Source organism: Acanthochromis polyacanthus, chromosome 6 (genome assembly GCF_021347895.1).
Source record: "Acanthochromis polyacanthus isolate Apoly-LR-REF ecotype Palm Island chromosome 6, KAUST_Apoly_ChrSc, whole genome shotgun sequence".
NCBI lineage: Eukaryota > Metazoa > Chordata > Actinopteri > Pomacentridae > Acanthochromis > Acanthochromis polyacanthus.
In genome coordinates, this window is record NC_067118.1 from 42,519,945 (window position 1) to 42,539,701 (window position 19,757).

A 19,757-nucleotide genomic window follows, 5' to 3' on the forward strand; every position below is an offset into this window, starting at 1 on the left:
CTGAAAATGTTCACACTTAGGGAACTATCTTTTTGTAAAACATCATGAACAACCTGAAATTTCTGAAGAAAAAAAAGTTAAATTTCATCAGCATTCATCCTCAGTTTATCATTTCCACATTACAACTTCTAGATCAGAGTGTCTACAAAGGAACACAAATTTAGTCACCTGGAGCTGAACCACAGAGGATTTTACTGCATGATCAAAACGACAAAAAAAGACAAAAAAAACAGAACAACAAAATGACAAAAAATGAGACACGAAACAAAACAAAAAGAGACCAAAAGTCAGAAAGCGAGAAACAAAATGACAAAAAACAGGACCAACAACAAAGAAAAGAAAAAAACAACAAAAATGACACATAAACAATGAATAAAGAAAAACACAAATGAGAAAAAACAGAAGTGAGACAAAAGGGAAATGCAAAACAACAAAAACAATGAGACAAACGACAAATGTCAGACAAAGAACAACAAAAATAAGGCAAAATATTGTGAAAAAGAGAAAAAAATGATAAAAACGAGACATAAATGATAAAAATGAGACAAATGACACGAAAAAACAAAAAACAACAAAAATTGGGCAAAATATTGTGAAAAAGAGACAATAAACCAGACACAAAATGATAAAAATGAGACAAACGACATGAAACAAAACAACAAAACACAACAAAGTCAGAAAGCAGCAAAAAATGGACAAACGACAAAAACGAGACAAAAAATGACGCAAGCGAGACAAAAAGGAAACAGAAAACGAAAAAAGCGAGAATTAAGCGATAAAAAAACGAGATAAAACGAAAAAAGTCAGACAAAAACTACAAAAAAAAACCAGACAAAAATATTACAAAAATGAGACTTAAAGCAACAAAAAACACAAAGAACAATCTAGTATTTTACTTTATGATCCAAACAACTTGTCATGGTCTAGAAATTATTTTAAATTTATAGTTTTACTAATTTACAATCTGCAGTTAATGTCTTCTCTGTAGTTTTTACACTTTGAGGACCGGATTGGACCCTCTAGAGGACCGCTTTTGGCCCACGGGCCTCATGTTGGAGACCGCTGCATTAAATACTGTGTAAGCTGTCACATTCTCAGGTGATTAATTTGCACATTTATGCACACGTGAAGCATTTCTATCACTATTTATGACTTTTATTCTCTTGTATTGAACACATCTGCTTCTTATTTCTCTTGTAAAGTCAGATTCCTCTCGTGTGGAACCTTGTGAGCGACGAACCTGAGGACAGACGGGTGAGAACATGGCAGTTTTGTTGAACCTCACCGTTCCTCCAGCGGTTCAGCTCAGTCTCCAGCTTCTGAATGGTGTCCTTCAGGCTCTTGTTCTTCTCCTTCTCCTTCTCGTACTTCCTCTTCCACTGCTCAGCCGTCAGCTCCAGGTTGATGGAGGCGGTGTTCCTGATGGTCTTGGCACTGGGGAAGAGAAACGGGAAAAACGGGAATCAGACTCGGGCTGGGCTCGGCTTTATGTTTATTTTATTTCATTTTTGGCAGATTTTTATCTATATTTGGGCTTATATACGTATATATATTTATACAGTTATTATTTTTTGTTTTATTTATTAGTTTATTTATTATACTCATTATTTGTATTTGTTTATATATATATAGACATTTTTTTAATTAGATATTTTAAATCTTTGATTTCTTTTTTCTTTTCTTATTCATTTTGTATGGAATTATTTTTAATTTTAGGATTTTTTGCTCATGTTTTTCTATGTCTGGGTTTATATGCATGTACATATAACTACTTATTTTACTTTTTCTTTTAATTTTTTTCTTACTTTTTTCTATATTTGGGTTATTATTTTTGTTTTATTATTATTATTATTATTTTATTTATTATATTGTATTTGTTTGATTTATGTATTTTTATTTATTTATTGTCTATTATTTATTTTTTTTATATTATAGAGAGAGATTTTTTTTTTATTTGATTTCTTTTCTTACTCATTTGGTATGGAATTATTTTTTATTTTTTAGGGTTTTTTTGCTCATTTTTTTCTATATTTGGGTTCATATGCATGTACATATAACTACTTATTTTTCTTTTATTTAATTTTTTCTTGCTTTTTTCATATTTGAGCTTATATACGTATACATATGTATATATATTTATATATTTATACAGTTATTATATGTTGTTTTATTTATTAATTATATATTTATATATATATATATATATATATATATTATATATTATATTATATATATATATATATAAATACTGATTTTTTTGTTTTATTTGATTTCTTTTCTTACTCTTTTATATGGAACGATTTTATTTTTAGGGATTTTTTTGCTCATTTTTTCTATATTTGGGTTCATATGCATGTACATACAACTACTTATTTTTTCTTTCTGTTAATTTTTCTTACTTTTTCTATATTTGGGTCTTAAAATAGGGTTAAAATAAAATAAACAGATTTAAGTCAAAAATTAAAAATGGAATAAGCTGAGATAAGAATGAATTACAATCATGTTTTCACAACAAACAACAAAAGGTGCTAAAATGGTTCAGAAAGCGACTGTACATGAATTTAGCAGCATGGTTAATTAAAGAGCATTAGGAAATTATGTTTTACAGGATGCATTGACTTCACTCCTTCTTTATCTATTTCTGTAATCCTTTAAGTTGCCTCTGAGTTGTTTTATTTACTATAATTTCTTGCATATTTTGGTCTAATACTGTTTAATCCCACTTCTAAATCTATCCCAGCATGCTTTCCTGCTCCGTGTAGAAACCCTTCATGTGTGACTTCTTTCCAAAGACGGATGCTTCTACCGTTGTCCGAACATCAGCGTGGACTTGGTCTCGGCGTCGTTGTAGCTGGAGGGGGAGCAGCAGATGAACATGGTGGTGCGACAGTTTCCTCCCAGGGAGTCCTGCAGGATGCGGTCATTTTGCTGTCACGGTACGGAACGTGGCTTTTCTGCAGGACACGGAAGATGATGATGAAAGAGGAAGAAGCAGCAGTAGGAGGAAGAGGCAGGAGATAAGAGAGGATTAGAGAGGAGAAAGTCGGGAGTAGTTTAGCAACCAAAAGCCAGAGTAATCCCAGAGGAGTCGCTCATTCGCTGCCTGATTTTGTGCTTCTGCAGAGATTCATGAGGAGATTTTATTCAGCAAAAAGCAGCACTTTCATTGTTCCTCTCAGTGTTTGTCTGAATCTCCCGTCTGCTGGTGGACTGATGGTGCTGCATCCAACTAATCTGATAATTGCCAGGGACAGTTTTGGGCATTTTAGGACCAAATCTGTTGAGCTGGCAGGAAGGAGTGAAGGGTGTTGGTGAGCTGGCAAGTCACCAATTAGGACAGTCAGTAATAAACTGAGAGATGGGACAGTTTTGGCTGCAGAAAAGACGTTTTGATGACAAAAAATAAGCTTAAGTTGTAGAAAAAAAAGATTCTAGTTAGTTCTATTAGGATGCAAAGCCAACAAACTGAAACTTTTACACAGTATTTATTTATTTATGTATTTATTTTAAGACCAGAGTAAAAATACAGCCACTTTTTTATCACTGTACTGATACTGTAAAACACCCCAAAAACATTACTTTGTCGGCACACAGTGTCAAAGAAACAGAGTAAAGTGCTCACCGTTCCCTCGGCCAAAGCAGAGATGACGTTTCCCAGAGCAGAAAGAGACTTGTTGATGTTTTAGCCTCATCCAGGACGGCTCCTGCAGCTCCGGTCTTACTGACCTGGAAGAAAGAAAGAGGCATGAAGCAAAGGAAGAGCCAGAAAGACTGTTGACAGAGCGTCTGCAAAGGAGCAGAACATTTAGTCACAGATATCTGCAGCTGAGCCATGGAAGATTTTACTTTACGATCAAAGTCAGACAAAAACAAAGGCAAAAAACAACAAAAACAAGATATTACAAAAATGAGACACAAAGCGACAACAGCGACAAAAAAAGGACAAAACAAGAGAAAGAAACTTTCAAGGAAGTTCTGATGTAAATCGTTTCTAGAGGAGCGTGTCCCACCTTCTCGCTGCCAGCCAGGTCCACCAGGTAGAGCTTTCCACACAGCTTCTGCTCCGTCTCCACGTGCTCCTGCTTGATGTTGATCAGGAAGATGCTGTGGCTGCGAGAGCTGTGCTCGTTCATGTCTGCACAAACACAACGAAGAGACGAAGACTAAAGGTTTATCCACCTCACTGCAGCCAAAGACTAGAAACAGAATGAGCAGAGGTTAGCTACAGGACTTTAGATATCATGTTTAAAGAACAACAACAAGAAGAAAAATGTGATTTTTCAATCAGCATTTCTTCCAACAGCTACTTGAGAAAAAGTACAGTCATATAAAAATGATCACACCACCTTTGTCTTCTTCAATTCTTGTCATGTTAATGCCTGGTACCACTAAAGGTTTATTACCTGAAGAATGCAATGAACAGGACTTTAAATGCAGCTGATTCCATCATAGTTTATGTCATAGACTGTATATAAAGATGGACGTAGCATCTGGCTCCAAAAATGAAGCCCACCTGGAAGTGTCAAAAACTCACGCCGTCCATTAGGGTTGGCTCCAAAAAGCTTTTTCTCCATAGACCCCAATTCATCACCAGAAAAATAAAGTTTGATAGACTGATGTTCTACAGCTCAGGATTTTTTCCCATTAGTTTTCATGGTCAAAATGAGAGATCAGGTGGACGATCTTAAAATAATCAAGACTGAATTTTAAATAAATCGTTAAAGTTGGCGGAGCCAGGGGGCGTGGCTATACTTGATAGACAGTCTTGTCTGGAATGATTGACAGATCCTTTAGGGCGAGGCTTTCAGCAGTCTGGCTTCAGTCTGGCCCTCTCATAGACTGGTCCTGCCCCTAGTTGCTCTCCGGTCCAGTCTGTTTGATGACGCTTTTTATGTCACTGGCTCCAAAAAATCCAAAACGGCGACCAGGAAGTAGCAAAATCCGGACTTCATTTTCTCGGCGTTGAAACCAACGGGTGACGTCACGGTAGTTCACGCCTGGTTTATGCCCTATCTGACCTGCTTCAGCTTCATTGTATTCCAGGGTCTATAAGAGATCATTTCATGTCATCAGCAGCACATGTAAAGGTCTACAGTGTTTTCCTGCTGCAAATGTAGAAAAATAAATACAATAAACAAAAAATTATAAAAGAAAACAAAAAACTATAAATAATAATAACAATAATATATAAACCCAAATAGCTGCTCAGCGGCGTAGTGGTTAGCACTTTCGCCTTGCAGCAAGAAGATCCCTGGTTCAAATCCCGGGGTGGGCCTGGGATCTTTCTGCATGGAAACTCCATGCAGAAAGTTGCATGTTCTCCCTGAGCATCTTCTCCGGGCACTCCGGCTTCCTCTCACAGTCCAAAAACATGCTGAGGTTAACTGGTTACTCTAACTTGCCCGTAGGTGTGAATGTGAGTGTGATTGTGTGTCTGTATATGTAGCCCTGTGACAGACTGGTGACCTGTCCAGGGTGTCCCCTGCCTTCACCCGAGTCAGCTGGGAGAGACTCAGCACTCCCCGCGACCCTAATGAGGATAAAGCGGTGTATAGAGAATGGATATAAACCCAAATATAGAAGAAAATGAGAAAAACTAAAAGAATATATATATATATAATGTTTCCAATAATATAACATAACTAAAAAGTATTAATAATAATCATAATATATGAACCCATCTATCTATCTATCTATAAACAGAGAATAATATTTTACAAAATGTTGTATTTCTGCAGCAGTGGGTTTTCCAGGGTTAAAATAAAAATCTTTTTGTTCGTGAGTCGTTGCTGCAGCAGGATGATGTCAGCGTTTGACAGAGGACAACGTTAGAACAACGCCGTGGGGAACGCTTCCCTCCATCAGACGGAGAGTTCAGGTTTCTCTGCAGACGATATCTGAGGGCATCAGCTCGCTGTCGGCTCCATTAGCTGCTATCAGCACCGTGAGTCAGCACACCGACAGGAAACAGGACAGAGCTCTCAGCAAGTCTCATCACTGCTGCTTCCAGGCAGATCTGCAGTAGAATTATTAATCACACCTTTACATCTTATTTCAGAGCTACTGAGCAGACTTCCTTTTATTAGGACTGTAAAATCCAGACAATAATAAGCCCACAAAGCCTTCTATCTCATACCATATATAGCTGATATATAGGGGGAAAAATGAATATTTTAAAAGACTATAATCTTGGAAGCATTTTGGTCGTGGTTGTTCAACAAATATGCGCCTACATGGAGGACAGAAATGCTTAGAAACTCCCATTCTACTGACTCTTGCTGCTGCTGCCATTGTTTTTGGGTATTGTTATCTTAAAAAGCTTCACACAGTTTGAATCATGAGGCTTTGTGCTTTCAAACAATGATGCAGAATGAGGCCATACAGTTCTACATTATTATTCAGATAGCGAGCGTTTATCACTTCAAAAGCATCCAAACATCAGACATCCTACAGCCTGCTACGCTCTTCTCTCTTCATGTTTTATGTCTACTGAGCAAAAACATCTTTTATTATTATCATTATTACTATTACTTCACCTCATATATGCTGCTGGAAAGATTTCACCCGATATATTTTAGATTTCAGGATTGTTAGTGTTATAAATAAAGAATTTTCCTTTCTATTTTTACTTCATGTTGAATGTGAGCATCTATATCTGAGCTGATGTTCATCTTTCTGGCTCAGATCCTGCAGACTGAGGTCATCAATTACTATTAGACAGGAAGGATGACTGCAGGGATTCAACTAATTAATGACTGAGAGGCAGGAAAGTTAACCCTGTAAAACCCACTGCTGCAAAAATACAACATCAGTTTTACATATATATTTTTTTTCTGTATTTGGGTCTACAGGGTAAACATACGAGCCATCGGATGTCTCAGGGCTGCAGTTTGAGATGTCATTAACTACATTTCCATTCAGATATTTCACAAAACAGAGCAGATAAACATTATATTTTACTGCTGCCCGAATAACTGATTTCTGTCGGGTTTGTTGTTAAAAATATGAATTAGTTTTATTTGTATCAACAGTTTAATTGCAATGTTACTAATTAATCGAAGCTTCCAGCGCTGGTAGATATTGTGGGTCATTCGGTTTATCTCCAGCAGGTTCAGTCACATTAATTCTGCAGCAGAGATGATTTTAAGTAAAAGCCTCCAAAGTGTTTGGTAAGAGCAGCGAGCACGAAAAGCACTGAGGCACAAAATGCATTAACCGGTGGGAGAAACGAGGTCTGTGCAGGTTAAGACTTATTACAGCGAAGCAGCGCTGATGTTTCTGTTCCCAGAGCTCATCTGATCTTTCTGCTTCAGTCTGCAGTGCCGTGAGTCAGCACAAGAACAAAAACACAAAGAAGTAAATGAATGTACTGAGCTGGCTGGTGCTCAGAGGAGTTTCTTTATTAGGCTTTAGAAATACCTCCGCTCTAATAAAAAATAAATAAAAAACCTGTCTGAACAGCAGCACACTAAAGTCATTCAGTAGAATGAGTCATTTGGATTAAATGTGCAGACGTGGGCTTTGTGCAATTCAGTCATGTGTGTAGCAGTCAGGGATGTCCAATAAAAATGCAACCTCAGTCAATATCATTATCATTTTTTTCTTATCATGAAAACCATTAAAATAATGCCTGGATTTCACTGGAATTTACCGGTATGCACATGATGACATCATCAACCTGCGCCGTGAAGCGTGTAAACAAAGGTGGCTGTGCCTGACTAACAACGTCTGCAAAAGAAGTTCTTTATCTCAATGGTTAAATAAAGGACAAACAAAAAAAATAAAATAAAAAAATAGTGCAGAAACTACAGATCAGTCAGGTTTTATTTCTGTTGTTTTGCATCCAGGAGCTGCTTTACTGAAAACTGCTCCATCTGACTTACATTTGTTTCCAGAAATGGCTTTGATTGAAATAACGGCTCCAGGCAGAGATGTCATTCTGCTTTCTTATTTTCTTCCCGTCCACTCCGTCCCTACCCAATAAATCTAAATCTTATTTCTTCTTTTATGAGAGTGAAAGAAGCTTTAAAGCACACATTACGTAACGAGACGTGAACTCAGCTGTCAGTTCACGCTTCAGCGACGATTCATGAGAGCTAATGTTAGCAACAGCGAGAAACCAGAACTGGAATGTGGAGGAGGATTCACTCCAGAAGAAAGAAAGAACGTGCCGTGGGTTGTGTTGTGTTTTGTTCTGTGATTATATAGAAATGAGCATCATGGACGGGGAGAGTCGTGGATAAAAGACTCACTGGTCACAGCGACGTGGCGGTTGGATTTTCCCTCGTCGATCACGTCCATGACTTCATCTGGGCTGGAGACGAAGCGCTCGGTGCATCCCTGAGGAGAGGAGAGGATAAAACATGAGGCAGACATAGTTTTATAGAGCTAATAAAGCTCAGATCTCCACTTTGAAGCTGGAGTGTTGACCCTCACATTTAAGGAATTATCTTTGTACAAAACATCATGAAAAACCTGAAATTTATGAAGAGAAATATTCAATTTCATCAGCATTCAGCCTCAGTTTATCATTTCCACATTACAGCTTCCAGATCACAGAGTGTCTACAAAGGAACACAACACTTAGTCACCTGGAACTGAACCATATTTTACTTTATGATCAAAACGACAGAAAATCAGACAAAAAGAAGCCAAAAAGCAAAAAAACAAGAGAAAATGTTAGAAAAATGTGATGCAAAAACAAAAAAAAAATGAGACAAATGATATGAAACAAAATAAAAAAGAGACAAAAAACTGACAAAAAGTCACAAAGCGACCAAAAAATGAACACACAACAAAAATGAGACAAAATGACACAAACGAGACAAAATATCAAAAGTGAGAAACAAAATGACAAAACATAAGACAAACAACAGAAGCCAGACAAAAACAATGCGCAAAACAATGAATAAAACAAAGCATAAAATGATAAAAATAAGACAAACAACACAAATGAGACAAAAAGGAAATAGAAAACGACAAAAATTAGAAACAAAATGATACAAGTTAGACAAAAAAACAAGACAAAATATTATTAAAATGAGACACAAAATGACAAAAGCAAAAAAAAGACAAATAATGAGACAAATGACACGAAACAAAACAAAGAAAGAGACATTAAATTAGACAAAAGCGCTAGAAGATGACAAAAAAGGAACAACATGAAAAAAAAGACAAAAAAACACAAGCGAGACAAAAAGGAAACACAAACTGACAAAAGTCAGACAAAAAAAGACAAAAACAACAAAAACAAGACAAAATATTATTAAAATGAGACACAAAACAACAGAAGTAAGAAAAAAGACAAATAATGAGACAAACGACACGAAACAAACAAAGAAAGAGACAAAACTTAGACAAAAAGTTACAAAGCAACAAAAAATGGACAAATGACACAAATGAGGCAAATAATTACAAAAGCAAGAAGCAAAACGACAAAAATGAGATAAACGACACAAAACAAAACAAAAAGAGACATTAAAGTAGACAAAAAAGCTAGAAGATGCCAAAAAAGAAACAACACAACAAAAAATAGAGAAAAAAACACAAGCGAGACAAAAAAGAAACACAAAATGACAAAAGGCGGACAAAAAAGACAACAAAACAACAAAAACGAGACAAAATATTACAAAAATGAGACACAAAACAACAAAAGAACAAAGAACAATCTAGTATTTTACTTTCTGATCCAAACAACTTGTCATGGTCCAGAAATGATTTTAAATTTATAGTTTTACTAATTTACAATCTGCAGTTAATGTCTTCTCTGTAATTTTTACACTTTGAGGGCCGGATTGGACCCTCTGGAGGACCACTTTTGGACCACGGGCCTCATGTTGGACACCTCTGCTTTAAAGAAAATAAAATAAAGCACGGCTTCAACAAACCTTCACGTACGGCACCCGGTTCTTATCCTCGTGAACGGACAGGTTGGTCTTCGTCACTGAAAAGAAACAGAAGAAACAAAATGCTGTTGAGTATTTTACCAAAACAACTGATGTTGTATGAACACATTCATTTACATTTTAGTTTGTAATGTGTGTTTTTTTTTATCACTAACCATCCAGAAGATCACGGATTTTGTCCATGTAGATTTCAAAGTAGGAAACCTGTTGGAGAGGAGAAATAAAGTGAACAAAATGGAGCAAATTGATTAAAAAGAAAAGATAAAGATGTCATGTCCAAACTAATTCCAACACATGATAAAAATAAAACAACACAAGAGAAGTCCTCATATGTTGCACCTTGATGTGGAACTCCAGGTTTTCATCCATAGCAAAGATGTGGTTGAAGATGTCCTCAGCGATGCGAGGATGATGCCCATCTGGTGAGGGTCGTGTAGCTTGCCCTGCAGATAAAAGATTAATCACAATCCTTCATGCAGTAATGCCTTTAAATTCCATTAAAACGCAAATCAAATCAAAGGACAAGAAGAGCCATAATAGAAAACCAGAAAACGCTTTTTAAAAATATAGAGCAGTTATTAAAAGACAGAAAAGGGGATTAGTTCCCTTTTCTGAGACCTACTGACCACATTTAAGCAGTTAGAGTGACAATAAAACAGATTTTAGTGGCATGAACTACAAAACAAAAATGTAATGTCAATTATTTGCTCTATAAAACCAAATAACGTCTGAATTTAACACCAACCACCTTCTAATGAGCTAAACAATAATAAAATGAGCTGATTCACAAATAGTTTGGATTGTGCTCTTTTTATTAAGGTGAGATAATCATGACAGGTATTTATTTTTGGCAATATATCACATTTTATGTGGAAAATAACAAAATAAATCCCTTTCCACTAAGTTCCTCATTACAGAAACACCTCTACAGGAAGTGTGTTAATTCCAGATCACATGACCTGCTCGTTTTGGTTCTTTGTGGTCATTTTGTGTCTTTATATGATAATTATCTGTGCCACTGAGTCATTTTGTGTTTTTCTGTGGTCATATTGTGTCATTTGTCCGTTTTTGTGGTCATCTTGGTCATTTTGTGTCTTTTTGTGGTTGTGTTGTGTGTCTTTGTGCTCATCTTGGTCATTTTGTGTCTTTTTGTGGTTGTGTTGTGTGTCTTTGTGCTCATTTTGGTCATTTTGTGTCTCCAAAAGACTCCAAGGCTTTCTGGCTTATTTAACATAAAGTCGTCAACAGGTTTATTAGAATATCTTTAGAAATAACTTTTCATTTTCCTCAGTTGTATTTAGAATATTTAGAAGAATCTTTCCCTTAAATGCCATGTGGTGTTTGGTTATAGGCGGCCATGTTGGTTTTAGGCCTGAAAACAGCAGAAATGTCACCTATGATACAAAAAGTCCTGTAATTATATATTGACCCAGAAACACTTTTTGCTGTAAAAACTGTACCTCCATGGTGTGAGTTTTCCCGGAGGAAGTTTGTCCATATGCGAAGATAGTGCCATTGTATCCACACAGCACATCTACGGATAAAAGCAGAGAAAAACAGATGAGACAGCAGCACGTAGCTTACAGTAACTTGAAATATTTTAATTTATCTGTTAATTGGCCCATACCTTTGACAATCTGCTTGGCACAGGTGTTGTAGACCTGCTCCTGGGTGGTGTTGGTCGGAAACACACGGTCAAACATGTAGGACTTCCCCTGTAAGGACAAGATAAAAAAAAGTTTACTATCCAGACACTGGGATCAAATCTTTAAGGCGAAAATCAGAATAAGTGCCGTATTTATGTGAGATGTTTTATTTCTTCTACAGAAAACTGGCGTTGCTTGACCTAAAAACAATGAAACTGGCAATCAGTCACATTAGAAGTATGAGCGGACACACAGTCTGTACATTTAACTGATTAATAAAACAGCTCAGTCATTTCAGATGCATCACCCAAGGGCGTCAGTTTGTTTTTAAAAGTGGGGGGGACAGAGACCACAGCACTTTGAGAAAATGTCAAAGAACGGCGGCAAAATGCCATAAGCTGGACTCAAACTCACAACCACCACACCACAGGCAGAAGCTTAAGCTGTTGAGCAACCTGTACATACAGGTAGAGGGGTATGTGGGCTGCTATAGTACTAATTCTCACGGGCCGAAATTTTGCCCCTGCATGCCTCTGGTCGGAGCTTCCACTTGGCACAGGCGTAAATTTAGCATTGCGCGTTTTTTTGTTTTTTTTTTAACCTCACGAAGGTGTGCTGCTTGTCTGTGCAACTCTCGGCCGAGTGCGGATGGTGCGTTCAGGAGCGTCGGAATTTTCTATACTACTGAAAATAACTGGGTTTACAACAGCTTACATGTGAAGAATTTGAATGTGTTGGAGACAAAATGATATGGAGTTAGAACAGTCTCATAATTCACAAATGCACACAGAAGAATTTCCAAATGTAAACTGCAATCCACAAATGCACACAGAAGAATTCACACATGTGAACTGGGATTCACAAATGTAAACTGCAATCCACAAATAAATTAAGAAAGTTCACAAATGTATTTCTGCATTCACAAACTGCTTTTGTGTGTGAATCTTTTTTGAGACTGCTCTGCCATCAGCTCGATCCACAAATGCGTTTTTTTTCAACACGGAAGTTTCTGTAGCCAATCAGATGTCTCCCTCCTTTCAGCCAATCACAAAAACTCACCCCACATGGGGGTGGGTGTACTGTTCAGCCAATCATATGAACGCGTAAGCACAGCGTTATACTTGACCGTGTCATTGGGCTGAAGAGTGAAGCTGCCCGTCGGAGAGACCATGGCGTCTGATGGGGACAATAGACCCTTTATTTGTTTACAAACATTGTAACGTTTTTTTGTGGGCGGGGCTTATGCTGGAGGCAAAAGCTGAGCGAGAAGTCAAGCGGGACTGGGAGCATATAGTTTGCGCTGGGAGTTTGCAGCGCAAACTCGAGCGTTTTTAACCCGTTAAACTTCAGTGTACCACCGGCGGTACACTTACTAATTTGCATAGGAATTTAAATAATGTCCGAAGGCTGCAAACGCGATTATATAAACATTATACGCCGATGGAAAGCTTAGATTCTCATGAATCCGCCGGTATAAACCACTTTCAGATGTGATTACCACAGCGGATAATATAAACACATTTGTCCGACAAACAGCGAATATCCATCCATCCTTTCTCTGTACACGGCTTTAAGGAACACAGCACGACTGACATTTCCGGGTTCATTATTACACACAGATGAAAATATTCCACAAAAAACGGCCATAATCCAACCTTGGACATCCAGACGAAACAAGCCAGTAAACTATTTTATCCAAAACATGTCTTGAAGTCGGTATATAATCCACGAATCGGTCGTTTCAAAGGAAATGCACCTCGCGATGCGCGTACAATATTCCCTGTATTTCTCGTCATATTTAACGGGTTATTGTTTTTAATTGTATTTTTTTCTGTGTCTTGTTGTGTCCTTGTTCTTATGGTGTGTGTATTTGGACCCAGTGTCTGGAATAAAGCTGAACTGAATTGAATTGAATATTTTTTTATTTACAAATAGAATATTAGCGATTTTTTTGTACTGAAAATGGCTGGAATTGATATGATATTTTTTGATATGATATTGATATTATTGATATAATTGATACTCCATAAAATGACCCCTGACAAAAAGTGGGGGGACACGTCCCCACCGTCCCCCCCTAAACTGACGCCTATGGCGTCACCAGTGTGATTTCTAAGAGCTGATCTCAGTCCACGTCCAGTGACGTGTGACGGACTACAGGCTTTAATGTTTTCACACTGACTGACTCATCCTCACATCTCTGACCAAGGAGAAGAAAAACACACATTTATGTCCCTGTAATGCAGAACAAAACACCAGCTGTAATGATGTAATCACACATCAGGACAGACTGCATAAATAAAACTGACCGACACAATTCAAAAAAATTCTTTATTTTGTTTTAAATCTTTTATTTAAGGTTCAGCAAAACTTCCTTTATAGCACCAAGTTACTTTGGAGATTTTTTTTCTATTTCCATAAATGATAAAACAAACTGACACTAACTATTTATTTTTTAATTTAACCTTTATTTAACCCGTTCTCATTCACATTGACGACCTGGCCAAGAGGCAGCATAGAAGTTATATATAGGACAAAAAGAGAAAGAAAACCCAGATAATACAGTCATAAATGGTGGCACATAATAGAGGTAAATGGCTAAAAGCAAGTGAATAGATTTCTTTAAATTATTCTTTTATTATTATTGTATTTATTCATATATTGCTTTTGGTTAAAAGTTTATCATACGAGCTTTAAGAATCTAAAGGAAAAGTCACATTCTGAGAGGCACATTAAACTCATCAGGTAAAACATGAAACTATCTGGACATGACAGGAGGACCCAATAATCCTGGGACTCCAGCTCCTCTCATAAATGCTTAGAAATATTTCTCATTTTATGCTGAATTTAGACTTTTTAATTCTCTTTTTAATTGCAAATATCTCCAAGCAAATTAGCTTCAATCAGCACAATTTTCACATTACTTTGCATCTATCCATCCATCATCCATCCATCCATCTATCATCCATCCATCCATCTATCATCCATCCATCCATCTATCATCCATCCATCATCCATCCATCCATCCATCTATCATCCATCCATCCATCTATCATCCATCCATCATCCATCCATCATCCATCTATCATTCATCCATCCATCTATCATCCATCCATCATCCATCCATCATCCATCTATCATCCATCCATCCATCCATCATCCATCCATCCATCCATCCATCATCCATCCATCCATCCATCCATCCATCCATCCATCATCCATCCATCCATCCATCTATCATCCATCCATCATCCATCCATCATCCATCCATCCATCATCCATCCATCCATCCATCCATCATCCATCCATCCATCCATCCATCCATCCATCCATCCATCCATCCATCCATCCATCCATCATCCATCCATCTATCTATCTATCTATCTATCTATCTATCTATCTATCTATCTATCTATCTATCTATCTATCTATCTATCTATCCATCCATCCATCCATCCATCCATCCATCCATCCATCCATCCATCCATCCATCCATCCATCTATCTATCTATCTATCATCCATCCATCCATCCATCCATCCATCCATCCATCTATCTATCTATCATCCATCCATCCATCCATCCATCCATCCATCTATCATCCATTATGGGAACAGAGTGGTATAAAGTTGTATCTTCCTCTAACAGACTTCTATCCAGTAAATTGTCATTCAGCAGCTCATCTGGAGCCTCCAGGCGTCTCTCTTTTCTCCTAATGAGCTTCTGTTCCAGCAGCATCAGGACCTGAGTGGGTTTTCATTTTAAGGACTTCTTTCATCGAGCCCTCTGGAACAATGGAAACAGCTTTCCTGTGCAAATTTGTAGATCGTTCGCTTGAAAGTTGACCTATATTAACCCTCTAAACCCAAAAACCCACCACTGCCAGTCTGGAAGGCTCACCATTTTTAAAGAAATCACCAAAACTAAACAAATTATGAGGATCAAAAAGTGTAAAAATGAAAACAATCAATAGATTTTCAATCTTCCAATAGAAGGTGAACTACTCATCTGTGATGTGAGCTTCTGTCGGGAAACGGGATCAAATCTTCAAAGCATAAAATGATTAATCTTTTCTGCTCGTCTCATTTAAAACAAAACATTTGTATATTGACCAGATTCTGTAAAAAACTAAAAATGATGCTCTCCTCAGTGAAGCTACCAGTGATTCAGCTTTGACAAAGAGTCACAGGACTCTTTGTTGCAGACAGTGTTTCCACAGAGAAGACACAACAGCCACCATTTAAAAAACAAGCTGCACATGTTGATTCCATGCTTTCCCTCTACTTCTTGCTGTTGTGTGCTTTACATTGAGACGTAGAACTTTAGATTGCAGCGGAAAATGAAGGAACAGGAGAGAAAAACTGTTTAAAGTAAGATATGAAGCTCCAACCAGAGTGTTACCTCGTCTTAGCCAAACACCAGAAACATGAAGAAACTGTGAGTCAATCTTTGCACAACAAGCACAACCAAAAACCTGCCAACCAGCACCGCCATATCTCACCAGACTCCATGTTTTATTCTGGTGTGCTCAACACATGCAGAAGCTGGAGTGCAGACTTAAAGGTTGGGTTTTAGGGCTTAATGCTGAACTATTTCTTGGCCAGAAGCAGTGACCTGTAAAGACTCAGTGGAGCTGACTTCACCCTGCTGCCTGTCTCAGGATTAGAGATTTATTTGTTTGCTTCTTAACTAACTCCCACAAAAATGCAAATGTATGCATTTTCCACCATCTGGAACTGTTCTTAAAAGGATGAATGCTCAACTTTTACTGTCCACTGACGCATTTGCTTAGAAGTTTTATCTCTGTCATACATAGATAAACATATGATATATGTTCTATCTATCATGTCAGTGTGGATCATTTTTGTGTCTTTGGGAAAAATTTTCTAGTCATTTTGGGCAATTTTCAAATCATTCTGGACAATGTTTGAGTCATTTTTCAACGAGTTTTATGTCAGTTTGGATCTTTTCTCATACTTTTGGATCATTTTTGTGTCTTTGGGATCATTTTCAAGTCATTTCGGACAAATTTCATGTCATTCTGGACTCATTTTCTGTAATTATGGATCATTTTCAAGTCGTTCTGGACAGGTCAATATATAATTGTGGGACTTTTTGTATCACAGTCGACATTTTAGTGATATCCAGTCATGTTTTATTAATAAGTGATTGTTTCCATAATAAATAATTATGGAATTTGCAAAGACATGATCATAAAGAACATAAAAACATTAGTTTTTTACTTTAAATAAAAATGTATGCAGATATGTCCCATGGACTTCAAAAGTCCCTCAGTTATAGACTGACCTGAATATACAGTACATGTATTTTCCACCATCTGGAACTGTTCTTAAAAGGATAAATGCTCAACTTTTACTGTCCACTGACTCATTTGCTTAGAAATGTCTTTTCAGATAAACTGATTAGATAAGTGTCTGACTTCCTGAACTATGTGTCTCTAATTTCTAACACAGAATTTGAGCCCTTAGGTTGGACTACTGTATGAAAATCCCCTTCTATGAGGAATAAAGCCAGAAAACACCCAGATGAAGCTCTTAGACAACGTTTACTGGATGTGAAATCACAGCAGAGCTAAGCAGAATGTGCATAAGGACTATACATACTTGACTTTTAAATTAGTTTCTCAGAATAAAACATCCTCTGAAGCTACAAACCTCCACCCAGTGAGCAGTGACTCAGCCCAGACGAGCATCGCCACAGAAACCAGGCCACGAAGCCTGAATGTCACCGTCCCATCCGATAAAGAGGCCACCGTGCAGCACAATAACGTGAGCCGTATTAAATGTCATTAACAAATTGACTCATCTGCCGGCCGCCTCCACGACGGAGTGATTTAGAGAGAGACAGAGGAGAGGGAGGGACGGATGGAGGAGGCTCACAAAGAGGCATAAAAATGGAGATTGATGAGTGAAGAGGAGGTGGAGATGGAGGGAGGGAAACCACAACAAGACGAGAAACCAGGCAGGATAATGAAAGACAGACGGACGGACAGGTGGAGCCAGAGAGGACAGAAAGCAGGTCAGCCAGTGATGCTGGAGCTCTCTGAATGATTATTGATCCTCTCTTCAGGCAATTAGAGAGATCAGTTTCTGACTCCACCGTCCAGCATCGAGCCGAGAGGAGAGAGGAAGGTCAGGAGATGTATCCATTACAGCTGGAGACACTTTCAGCATCACTGTACCTACTGTACGTCATATTTAGAGCCAGAAGATGACTATTAAATATCTATCTATCTATCTCTATTCCTCTTGTTTTTCATCTTTCCTTTAATCCTCCTTAAACTTGAGACAATCTGCCTAAAAAACACTCAAAACAAGACGAGAGGCGACAGATAGGAGCAGAAATATTGATGAAATTCACAAACTGATGCTACATTTCCTTCTTTCGTTTCTACATTCTGACGTTTGGACTACAAACGTGGGATTTAGGAGAGTTTTGGCTCAAAGACAAGAGGTCAGTTCCAGCTCCCTGTTATTTGGGACATCTGAGCAGCAAAAGCCTCAATTTTACCAAAAAAAAAAAAAACCTGACAGTGAGGATGGATCATTCAGTCTGTTTCCAAGACAACCTTTTTCAGGATCTTTCAATATCAGAAATCAGCTTGTAAGTGTTTTTCAGACTGAAATCTGCCCTAAAAAAATGCTCATAATCCCAAAAGATCACTTAAAGAAGTAGATTTGGATGAGAAACTAGCAAAAAGAGCATCTTATTACACATTTTGTGGCGTCGGATATGGCAGTTTTGTAAAGAAAGCATGTTTTCTTGATAGAAATTAAAGTGAAAACGTGTTATAAAGCTGCCAAACTTACTGAATTATGTCCATCGTAAGAAACATAAAGCAGCATTGAGAGTAAACAAGATGCTGCATAATGAGGTTCCACACTCTGTAGCTCCAAACTTCACCGTCTACTACAGAAATCACCATGTCTGCTTGAGTATGAGCTGAATAATAAACTCATAGTTAAGCAGAATTTAATTAAATCCTCCATTTTCTCTAAAAAAAAAGACATTTTCTCCTCTGTGGCAGCTTTAAATGTAGTATAATTAACGGAAACATGCAGAATGAGCTGAGCTTTATATTCATTTATGTTAATTTATACACAGTTCTATATTATATTGTGCAGATTTCTCATAATAAAGGCCCACAGAAACATCTAGTCACTGATTGTTATCTTAAAATCTGACAGAAAAGTGTGTTTAATGCTGATAAAGGGTGGCTCAGCTGGTGCAGGAGGCCGTTTAACTGCCTCCACGGGGCATTTATGCTTTGTCATGTCGGGGTAAAAGCTGATTTCTGCCTCCTCTGCATCGGCTATCATGTGTTCTGATCTGGGAACAGCCTCCACAGACGGGTCGGGCTGATGATTTATTGATGGAGAGGCCTTCAGAGACAAACAAAAGCGGCTCGGTCCACTCACCCCCACCAGCACCGTGTCGTCTCCCTGGAACTTGGGCACGAACTGGTCCCCGCGGAGGATCTCCGCCTGGTTCAGGGGACGAAAGCGACACAGCACCTTGATGTTGCACTCCGCTGGGACGTCGGCCATGGCGCAGATTGGAGGAGGAGGAGGAGGAGGAAGATGCTGCTGGAGGCTGAGAGGCTGAGAGGCCTGATCTGGAGACGAGATGCGCGCAGATTCTGTCCGTCCTTTGACGCGTAAAAAGCCTCAGAGGGGACGTGGATGTTTTTATCCTTGCAATCTGAGGGAGGCTGGGATGAATTTATACGCAGCTGGATGTTGTTTCCGTGTCGCAGTGAGGCGGGCAGGCTCAGATTAGATGTTAAAAAGACGCAGGACGACCCCCTACATTATGGGATGAGTCTTCTTCTGGTGCTGGTCGCGTCCTGATGCTTTGTTCTGGAGCTCCGGTTCGGGTTCGTCTCGTCTGCGCGTCCGGCCGGTTGAAGGTGAGATGCTGCTGGAAGGGCAGTGAGGTTCAGCTGCTGAAGCTCGGCCTGCTTTCTCCCGCCACAGCGCCCCCTACCGGTGCAGCTCTGTAGGGCGTGGCCTGCATCCTTCTGTTTAAAGTGGTACCCACCGCCTCAGCATCCCATCATCCCCGACCAGAGGAAGAAGGAAGGACTTCATTAGTTTCTCTGAATCACCACGTTTGGCCCCTCTCCGATGCCTGACTGGACTTCTTGGAAAAACCATTATGAGAATCAATAATCTGGTGTTATTGAT

General features: G+C 38.3%; 1 protein-coding gene across 1 annotated transcript in view; it reads right to left on the bottom strand.

Moving 5' to 3' along the window:
* kif5aa (kinesin family member 5A, a) overlaps positions 1 to 19,566 on the bottom strand; it is a 36,252-nt gene extending 16,686 nt beyond the window's left edge. The window contains 14 exon segments of the mRNA XM_051949011.1: positions 1,286 to 1,434; positions 2,807 to 2,921; positions 2,924 to 2,954; positions 3,623 to 3,684; positions 3,687 to 3,726; positions 4,011 to 4,135; positions 8,253 to 8,340; positions 9,888 to 9,943; positions 10,061 to 10,109; positions 10,245 to 10,315; positions 10,318 to 10,348; positions 11,366 to 11,439; positions 11,533 to 11,620; positions 18,990 to 19,566. Coding sequence (XP_051804971.1) covers positions 1,286 to 1,434; positions 2,807 to 2,921; positions 2,924 to 2,954; positions 3,623 to 3,684; positions 3,687 to 3,726; positions 4,011 to 4,135; positions 8,253 to 8,340; positions 9,888 to 9,943; positions 10,061 to 10,109; positions 10,245 to 10,315; positions 10,318 to 10,348; positions 11,366 to 11,439; positions 11,533 to 11,620; positions 18,990 to 19,118 — 1,108 coding nt within the window. The 5' untranslated portion in view covers positions 19,119 to 19,566.
* Between the last annotated feature and the right edge of the window lie 191 nt (positions 19,567 to 19,757).